General features: G+C 43.6%; 1 protein-coding gene across 1 annotated transcript; it reads left to right on the top strand.

Moving 5' to 3' along the window:
* Positions 1-648: 648 nt before the first annotated feature.
* On the top strand, positions 649-10,076 carry CSUI_004119 (uncharacterized protein; the record flags this gene model as incomplete). Its single annotated transcript, XM_068064314.1, has 1 exon — positions 649-10,076. A coding segment is annotated over exon 1 (8,745 nt), but the record flags the coding sequence as incomplete, so codon positions are not given.
* Positions 10,077-10,630: the final 554 nt, after the last annotated feature.

Below are 10,630 nucleotides of genomic sequence, written 5' to 3'. Positions count from 1 at the left end.
AGTGAAGAGATAAGGTGAGGAAGAAGAGAGTTCACCCTAGACTTTTGCGTGCTGAACCTATTAATACGTCGATTCCAATGAAGGTAGAGGGAGGAAGTAAAGATGGTTCTTCTTTGTTTCGATACAAACACAAAATGGATACTTGGGTCGCCTCTCTCTCGTCCGAACCCAGGCTACAAAGAAGACGCTCCAAGAGCGAGAAAAGAGAAGACAAAGAGGCGACACGAAGACGAAAGATATGGGGGAGGGGGTCTTGTAGATTAGGGAGAGACATAAAGCGAAACAAATAGACGAAGAGAGGAATACGGAGATAGGAAGTCTCTATTGTAGTTTTTCTCTGGTCTTCTATATCCTCCAGAAGCGACTTTCTTTGTTTCTTCAAGACATCTGCCGACTATTTCTCTCTCAAGTGTAACTTGCTTATGATGACACATAGTTGAGTGCATGCATGCAGTCATGTAGACAAATGAAACGCTTGACGGGAGAACAGACAGACGTACGCACGGGAGAAAAAGAACGAAGAAAGGGAGAATGAAAGAAAGAAAGAAGGACGTTCTTCTGTTCTTTATGACAGAGGGCCTTCTGCTTTCCTTTCTATTTGAATTAAGAGATTCGAGCAAGTTCGGCTGTCTTTGTTAGTGGCTACATTTGAATTGAAATGAAGTTTATCATTTTTCCTTCGTCTTGACAGACGAACCACCCTGCTGCTGCACGAGTTTGAGCTGTACATACACCTGAAGAGAAGAACTCAGCTCGACTTATAAAGCAGCTGCACCTCACTGGTTTTACTTCTGTGTCCAAATCTTTCCGTTGTTTTTCTCTCCTTTGTTTTCTTTTCCTCTTTTTTACCCTTCTTTGCAGACTCCGTTCTTATCGTTTTCCTTCATGTCTTGATTCTCTTCTTCGCTCTTCAGAGACTCGCGAGCAGCAGTCACGAAGTCGAAGAAAGAGAAAGAAAAGACGAAGAAAGAATTTTTCGTTAAGAGAGCGCCTTTTCACACCCTTCTTCTTTTCATTTTCCTCCGCTTGCCTTTTTCTCTCTTCTCTAGCAAACAAGAAGAGAGAGAAAAGATGAAGAGAGAGAGAGATGTCTTTCAGGTGTATGTATAGATAGTTTGATTTCCTTGTGAAAATGAAGCCACCAATGAGTCTGCTTTCTCCGTATCTTTCCTCCCCCTGCTTCTTCTTCTGTTCTTCTCGACTGATCACTCCCTCTATCTTCTCTTCAGTTTCCTCTACCTTCTTTCCTCTCTCATAGCCTCTTGTTCTTCCCCTTCTTTTCTTCTTCTTCTTCTTTTCATCCTTCTTCTTCTTCTTCTGCTAGGAAAGATGTGGCTAGTTGACTTAGCCAAAATCCTTTTCCTACCTTCTTTCTCTTCATCGTCTCCCTTGGCAGAAGACGAAGATTTCTTTGCAAATTATCTTTCTTCTCTTCTTACTTCTGTGAATGAAGATACATCAAAGAACAACTCACTAAGGCTGAAGAATAGCTCTCATCTTTCATGGCCTTCATATCTCTTCTCCTTGAAGTTACTCAAAGAATTAGGCGATCTTCTCAGAAAAAAGAAGATTCAGCCTAACGAGACAAGTAGTGGAAAGATCGCCTCCCATACAAAGATACCTTCGGAAGAAAGTCATCCTCTTGGTTCTCAAGCTGTCTGTACACCGCAGAAATCTCCTTCAGGAGGGAGAAAAAATGAAAAGTCTCTTCATTCTCAGATTTCCTTGAATGACGATGTATCTTCTCTTTCTTCTTTTCTTAAAGCAGCCTTCACTTTCTCTTCTTCTTGTCAATCTCTGTTCTTGTTAACAGAACTTTCTTTTCGCGATGATGCTCTCATCAGACGAGGTGTACGTACACCCCAAAACATACAAAGAGGAACTAAGACAGGTACCGTCATCGATTCTTCCTCTTCTTTGGCGCGATCAGGCACTGTGAAGAGGGAATCTCTTCAGTCGACTTCTTCGTCTCTTCTCTCTGAAGCATTTGAGAAAAGAAGACGTCGCCTACGCCCAAGGGCTTCTGCCTCCTCCGGTACTTGTCTAGTTACGAGTGAGGAAGAGGAAGATGAAGAAACCCCCTCAAGAAATGGAGGCAGAAGCCCACTAAACTTTTCTTCTTCTTCTTCACAAGGAACGAAAGACGTCTTTTCTTCTTCTTCTTCTTTCTCTTCCTCTTTTACGAATCTAGACTTTCGAGAAATTGTTTTGAAAGGGGAAAGAAAGAACTACCTTGGGTTGGAGCTCAATCTCCGTCATCATCTTCTTCTTCTCATTCTCAACACCCTACGACGCTATCTCCCTTCTCTCAACAAACTTGCTTCTTCATCTTCTTCGTCACCTTCTTCTTCTGTCGTAGACTGTGTAAGAGACAGAGAGAGTTTATCTTCTTTTTCTTCTCTTCAAGAGGAGAGACAGAGTGGAGATGATGGATGGAGCGAGAAATGTGATTTTGAGAAATGCCAGAAAGAGACAAGAAGAGAAAGAGAGAAGAAGTCTTGTGCTTGCACGAGTTTATTCTTAGAGAGCAAGGAAGACTGGGTTCTTTTCTTCAAAGCTCTAGTGACATTTATGGAGGCGGTGTATGTACACCTTCTGAATCTAAGAGATGAACTGACTCTTCTCCCTGAGGGAGATCCTCATCAGCGGGGTCATGCTATACAAGATTCTCCTCATAGGTCTTTAAGACGAGAGAATACCTTTTCGAGTCGTTTTAATGAAGATAAGCAAAACTCAGTTTCGTGTAGAGGTTCTTTTTCTGCCATTCAGAACACTAGAGAAGTCTTAAAGGAGGAGACAGGCAAAGATTTCAGCAGTTGCGTCTTCACGAGAAGAAGACTTGAATCTTCTTTTACGTCTCCCTCATCCGCTGCAGAGATTCTCAGGTGTATTGACACCCTAGCGTCTCTCGAGGGTGAAAAGAAGAGTGAGAAGAACTTCTCTAATCTACTTCATTTTCTTCGTTCTCTTCAAGATCTTCTTCATGAAGCTCATCGGTATCTTTCATCTCCCCATTCTTCCTTAGAAACATCTCTTATAGAAAATGCAGCTCTAGCAGAGGAAAATCGTCTCTTAACTTTCATTCAGTTATTACAACCTCTTACTATAGCTGGTGCGGTGTATATACACCTCCCTCCATCACCAAGGGCAGATGAACTTCTCCCCCCCACATCCATATCACCTCTCTCCGATTCGTCTTCTAAGAGACGAAACCCTACGAGAGCATCTTCTCTCTCTTTCTTGTCATCTCATTCTTCCACAACTACTACTTCTCCTTCTTCTTCATCCTCTTCGTTTCATGAAACCTCCACAGACGCGGACTTCGGAGAGGACCACGCCTTCTTCTTTCCCTCAGAAAGACACAGACGACGTGGTGTGCATCACCCGAGTCAGAGCGAGTCTGAAAGATCTTCTCATTCCTCCAGCCCCACCTGGAAATCCAGATTCTCAGAGAGAAGAGAAGACGAAGATTTCAAGAAGGTCTCCACATCATGGAGAAGTTCAGGGGTATCCTGTTCTTCTTCCTCTTCTTCCTGTCATCTTTCGAGTCATGCTAAAAGGGGCGAAGAGAGGACGTCTTCTTCTTCTTCTCCGTCTTTACGGAAGACGGCCTGGAGACCTCGTCCGAGAGTTGAGCCTGAGAGAAAGAGTGATCATGGTGAGAGAGAAGAAGATGGAGAAGAGCAACAGGAAAAGAGTCGAAGAAGAAGAGCTGATTCTAAGAACGTTAGATCCACTGGACGGAGAGAAGGGAGAGGAAGAGTTCTAGAAAGCCATAGGAATCGTTTGAGGTGTATATCTCTCCAGTGCATGCAGTTAGCTATACGCTTATCACCAAAGTCTCTCTTTCGTTCATGGCCTCTTATTCTTAGTCCTCCACAAGGATTCAAAATCAACTTTTCTTTCTTTTCTTCTTCTTCTTCTTCTTCTCGCTCTCCTTCTTCTCCTCCTCATACATCAGGATTATATCTTGGTAGTAGTGTCTTACAGAGAGATGGAATAGAAAGTGAAAGGTTTCATGAGAGAAAAGAAGTTACGACACTTGCACGATCAAATCATACATATCTTTCGCCTCTTTCATCAGGCAAATGGTGTATGCACACCTCGAAACCGACACCTCTAGCCTCAGCTTCGTCTCCGACTTCTTCTTTGTCGCTCTCGCCATCTTCTCCCTCTCGACAACTTGATAAATCTCGCTCTTCTTCTCCTTCGTCTTCTTTCTTGTCCTCATCTTCATCTCCTCCATCTCTATCTTCAGGCCAATGGGCAGCGTCTTATCTCTTGGTGGACACTCGATTGAGTCGATTGTCTCTGCACCAGCAGCTATGGATGTCGATTGTACGTCTCGATGCTGATTTCAAAGTTCGGAGAAGTGCTATCGATTGTCTTGTAACCCTCCTCGAGACCTCTCCTCTTAGTCGATGGCCTGCGACTGCTCTCGAACCCTGTTTAACTTCTTCTTTTTCTTCATCTCTCTTAAGGCCATTCCAAGAAGGCAGATCTTCTTCTGTTCTTTCTCTTCATTCTTTTTTCTCTCAAGCGACGTCAGATATCTCATTTTCTTCTTCACCTGGACGTGAGAGTCTTCACAAGAAACAAATCGATTCTTTTTCTTCTTCTTTTGATACAGGAGATTTGCCTTTTCTTCATTCTAGGACCCCTTGTTCTCTTCTTACGGAGAGAAAAGAGGTTTCCATGTATCTTCTTTGGCTCTGGAGAAGAAAGACAGATGAGAAACAGAACTCTCATTCTTTCCCCCCTTCGACTACAACTACATCTTCTTCTTCATCTCTTCTACCTTCTCCCTCCTCCTCCTCTTCTTCTTCTTCTTATCCTTACCTCTTGAGAAAGGGAGGTCTCGCTTCATCTTTCAACAGTCTTTCCGGAAATCTCTTTTCATCTACACGTCTCATCATCTTTCATCTCTTTGCTTTTACAGAGGATCTTTGCCATTCTATTCATCTTCTACTTCTCCTTCTTACTCTCCCTTCTTCTTCTTTCTCTTCTTCTCCTTATGTCTCAGCCAATTCATCTCCGAGCATGCAGTCTCTTTGTCTCTCTTCAGTATCTGTGAAAGATATGATAAGAAGCCGTCCTTGTCAGATAGTAGAGCTTCATTACCAACAGTCACTTATGTCTCTTGAAATACCTTTAAGAGCTTTAACTCGGCTTGTACGTACACTCCCTTTAACCGCCTTCCGTCCAGGCGTCCTTCTTGCATGTCTTCGCCTAGTCTATCCTTTCTTCTTAGGATTTCTCAAATACCTACTCTCTCAATCTCTCCTCGTTGCTTGTTCTTCTTCTTCTTCTTCTCTTCAATCGCTGAAGAGGCTAATAGAATGCTTCCTGCCGGTAAGAAATGGCCGGCTCTTACCCCCCTCAGAAAATCTTTACGTGAAGTATGCTGAGAAAGCTATCGATGTTTTCTCTCTCTTTCCACGAGATTTACGAACTTCATCTTCCTCGTCTCCTTGTTCACATCTCAGAGAAAGAAGAGACGAAGATGATCGGCTTATACTCGAGACTCCACAGAGACAGAGAGAAGAAAAAGAACAACAGCGACAGAACGAGAAAGAGGAGAAAGAAAAAGAAGAAGAATATAAGAAGACTTGTCAGCAGAAGACAGATGAAGATAGGAGAAGAGAAGTCCCAACGGAGGATATAACTTCATCGATTGTCTTTACTTCTTTTCATGTATCGATTCTCTCAGCGGCAACAGCATTGATAGCTTCGATTGTTTCTATTAAACCCTTTCGCTTCGAAGTTCTAGAGGGACTTCTTCTTAATCTATCTGTCGAAGAGGGCAAGTCTCTTCGTGTCAAAAGGAAAACTGCTCTTATGCTTCATTCTCGTGATACATCGAACTCTTCTTCTTCTTCTCTTCTTCATCCTGATACCGGGGTGTACATACAGCCAGAGAGGAAAGATGAAAGTGAAGCTGATAAGACCAACGCCTTCATTCAGAGAAGGGAAGGAAAGCAAGAAGGATCTATGGGTTTCTCTGAAAAGAAAGAAAGAGGAATGCATGACAAAGGTGTGACAGATGATGACAGGGAAATGCCTCATTCCCAAAGAACCTCTTTCCTACATGTAGAAGACTTGAATTTACTCGATGCTCTTCTCTTAATCTCATGTATCTTGGTATCCACCATTGGCAACTCTCCCTCTTCTTCCTCTTCTTTTTCTTCTTCTTCTTTATCGTCGCCTGGCGTGAGACGTAAGGAAGGGTATGCATGCTTCTCTTCAGGAGAGAAAGAAGGAGAACAAGAAGAGAGGTTCGAGGATACGTCAAGGGAGATGTCTGTGAAGAGAAAGAAGAAGAAAGAGGAAGGAAAAGAAGACACTGAAGACGAAGAAGAAGGGAGAGAAAGACTAGAAAGAAGGGAGCATGACCTTGGTGTATGGAGGGACACATTAAGAGACATGTTTCTGAATCTTCTTTCACGTAAAATCTCAAAGACATATGCCGAAGTGTTTCTTCTTTCTTTTCTTCTTCAGACTTCCTCTTGTCATCCACAGAAGAATGAAAGAAATTCTTTCTCTTCTTCTCTCGTTCTTCTTCTTTTAGAACTTCTTCTGTCTTCTCCTTGTTCTCTTTCTCCTCAAGGAAAGACACCCCCGTGGCCCCATAAACTTCAAGGGTTGTCGCTAGCTATGGATCTTCTTTCTGTCTTTCACGTTGACGACGATGGCAGCTCGCATGCACGCACACATCAAAACAATCCAGAGGAAGAGGTAGACGAAGAAGAAAGAGATAAGAAAGAAGAAGAAGAGAATGAAGAACGTGAGGAAGATAAGTTCCCAGAAGACAGAAGGAGCGAGAGAATGAAGTCGCATGAAGAGAAGGAGACAGGAAGAGACAGCAGCACCCATGCTGCTTTGCAGGAGAAAGAGAAGAAGAGTGAGAGGGAGAAGAAGAAGAGCAAGAGTGAGAAGACAGAGCACATGACGATATGCTGTCTTTCTTCTTCTTCGTGCTGCTGCTGCTCCAGTCTAACGGAGAAAGAACGAGAAGAAGAAGAAGAATTGAGTGAAGAGGAAGATCAAAGAAGGGATAGAGGAAAGATGAGAAGAACAAGCAGAAGACGAAGACCAAGGTGTATGAGGAGAGAGATCTTAGATCTTGTATGGCAACATGTCTGGCATCCTCTGTTCTTTGTAGGTGGACTCACCGAAGAAAACGATGAGGAAGAGAAGGAAGAAGGAAAGAAGAAAGAAGAAAAGAATGAAGAGAAGTACGAGAACGAAAATACTCCTCTCACCGAGAATCTCACCCCCCAAAATTCCCGCCAGAGTTGTTTAGGCATCGGCCTCTCTTCGACTTCTTTCTCTGTGTTTGCTTCTTCTCCTCGTCAGGTCAGTGACTGCTTCGAAGGAAATGAGAATCGAGACAAGACGAACGAAGTTCAGGAGAAGAAAGAAGAAGACCGAATCGAAGCTAATGAAACACGCGAGAGAGAGTTGCGTAAAGAGAGTGAGCGACAGAAGAAAGAAGAGAAAGAGGAAGAAGAAGAGTATAGCACCTATGTCGTTACCGCATGTGAAGTTCTTCGTCTCTTAAGATATGAAGACTGGGCAGTTTCCTACCCTTCGTTTTTACACCCGACGTTTGGCTATGAACTTGCGAGTGTCATACACCCTAGCAAACCTCCTGTCTCGATAATGACGCCGCCTCTTTACTTAAGCTTCATGGCTCCAAAAGAGGGAGAAGAAGAAGAACAGAGATGTAAGAAGAGCATTTTCATGAGAAAGAAGCAAAAAGAGAAGGTCGAGAAGAATACATCCATGCAGACTAATTCCATCGACAGGAGAGCTTTCATTGAACCTTCATCCTTAACCTTCTCGAGCTCCTCCTCGGGGCAAGACTTAGAAGAGAAGAAGAAAGGGACTTCCTCTTCTTCTTCCTCCTTTTCATCTTCTTCTTCTTCTCCCGATAGTGGTGCCTGTGTAGTTACGTCGTTGTGTAGTTATGATGATTCTTACCATGTTGGTGAGGATGAAAACGAGGAGGAGAGAGAGGAGGAAAGAAAGAAGAGTCTTGCTTCTTCGGTCTCTAGTTCGGGGAGAGATGCAGGACAAGAACAAGAAACAAGAAGGAGAGAAGAAGAAAAAGAAGAGGGAAATGAAGAAGAGAATAGACCTGAGAAAGATGATGAAGATGGAGACAGGAAGAAAAAGAAGAAAGGTTCCGTTACGTTCTTGAAACAACACGAAGAAAGGAGTGACAGGTGTCTGTACACCTCAAAGTTGAGCGAATCTATGGAGTTGGCTCTAATCGAGATTGAAGGTCTTTACATTCGGTATTCGAATATCTATCGACGGGGTTCCTATGGCTCTTCTCCATCTTGCCTCGATACGATAAGAAAGAGAAATAAGACCTGTCTCTTTCACCAAGTCGAGACAGGAGAGAGGACGCCTCATGTTCATGATACGAAGGAAGCCGAAGAAGAGAAAGAAGAAGAAGACGAAGAAAAGGATGCGAAAGCAGAGAGACAAAAGGAGGAGAAGTTCATACCAGGCGAACACATGAATGAAGAGAAGAAGAGACAGGAGCGTGTCCGCAAGGAACAAGGGGAGGTCGAACTCCAGTTAACATTATCGCGATTAGCAGGCCTATGCTCTCTTATCACTCTCTTCGATCGATGTCTTCTATTTGGAGATTTCGGTCATTCGTCAGTTCGAGTCTTCTCTTCATGTGAACGCAAGGTCTGTCTTCTCTTGAAAATCTTCTCCGATATCTATTCTCCTTCTCCTTCTTCTTCTTCCTTCTCTTCTTCATTATCCTCTTTCCACACCAAGTCTATTATTCAACACAAGAAGACTTTCTTGAGTGGGTCAAGTCCCTTCCACGAGGAAATCTTCTCTTCTTCTTCTTCTTTATCTTCTTCTTGCTTGTCATACTTGGAGTGTGAGGAGCTTTCCTATATGCAAGGTCTGCTGCAGGCTTTACCGCGTCTTCATCTTTTCTTTCTCTTCTTTTCGAGAGATGAAGCAGGGCGAGGAGGAGAAGAAGAGATCTTCATGAAGACAACGACTACAACAGGAGAATTAGTACGATGGCTGCCTCCTAGCAGCATTAAATCTCCCTCGGCTCTTCTTCGCATAAACTCAATACGAGCTCTTGGATCAGTCTGTGGTATGTATGACTGGATGAAGGGGATCTCTTCTTCTTCTTCTTTTTCGACTCCTTTTCAGAGGAAAGACAGTGTATGGATGGTAGGAGAGAGAGACATTTTGGAATCCGATTTGGGCTGTATGAAAGAGTCGAAGGATTGCTCAATTCAAAGTCTGTACACTTGCGTTCAGAGGATACATCAGTTCTTTCTTCTCTTTCTTAATGTGCCTGTGAAAAGAAGAAGAAGAAAACTTCTCTCACATGAGGCGAGGCAGAACGAAGACTCTCCGAAGGTGGAAGGGGGAGGGGGGAGAAGAGAGGGGGGGGAGGAGAAGAGGACGGAGAAGAAGACAGCAGCAATAAGGACTACTAGTATGAATAGCAATGGAGTTGCTATCGATGCTGCTTGTGGTCAGAAGGAGGAGGAGAGAATTGAATCTAAGGGGGGGGGAGGCGGAGGGGGAGAACAAGGAGGAGAAGAGGAGAATAATAGTCGGGGGAAGAACAAGGAGGAAGAGGAGAAGGACAAGAAGAAGAACGAGGGAGACACAACAGGAGGTGACTTATCATCTTCAGCATTTCAAGATCAGGAGAGACGAACAAGAAGCGATGGAAAGAGGGAGGTAGAGATGGATAGGAAGGAGAAGGACAAGGGACAGGAGAAGAAGACAAGTGTTGAAGATTTAAAGGAAGATCAACATGATAGGGATCACCGTCATAACGAACAGAAGAAGAAGAAGATAGATGAAGATCTCTCGAAAAACACAGGGAAGATTAAAATGCAATGGAACGCCTGTTACGCTATTCGACTTCTCTACAGTAACCCAACCTTCATCCGAGCCTTCACCGCACAACTTCCCTGCAAGATCTCGTCTTCTTCTTCTTCTCCTCCTCCTACTCCTCTCTCTCCTTCTTCCTCTTGCGTGTTCTCTCAACTGTCTGAACTTCTCTCTCAGAAAATGTGCGTCAAATATCGGACCGTCTCTAGAGAAAGAACAGAAGTCACATAAAGCAGTTGTCCGTTGCTTACTCACTCTCTCATAAGCTAGCCACATGTACCTACCACCTATATACATATACATACTGTGTAACGCCCGGACGTGTACAAGTCTCCCTCTCTCTATATGCATATAGTTGTGTGTGGACTTGAATATATGTAGGGCTAGATACTCTTCTTGTAAGCAGCTGAGTCTTGCTGACCTCCTCCTGTCGAGGAAGGGTGAGAAAGATAGATGTAGGGCGTAGGTCTTCCCCTGTATTGTCTGTCTACCTCTTGCTTGGCGTATGGGATAGAAGATATCGTGCGTTCGTCTACGGGCCCACGTCTGTACGAAATTCTCTCTTCATATGATGTCTTCACGTACCTATCCCGTATACTATCTGCATAGAGATACATACGTATAGACAGGTAGATAGAGAGATAGATCAAAGATAGATTAAAGATAGATTAAGGAGGGATCTCGAGCGCGATTCCCCCATGTTGTATGTAGCTCTATGTATTAGTTTGTAAAGACA

Source organism: Cystoisospora suis, assembly GCF_002600585.1.
Source record: "Cystoisospora suis strain Wien I chromosome Unknown contig_1866, whole genome shotgun sequence".
In the NCBI taxonomy this organism is placed as follows: domain Eukaryota; phylum Apicomplexa; class Conoidasida; order Eucoccidiorida; family Sarcocystidae; genus Cystoisospora; species Cystoisospora suis.
This window is presented reverse-complemented; position numbering and strand designations above follow the sequence as displayed.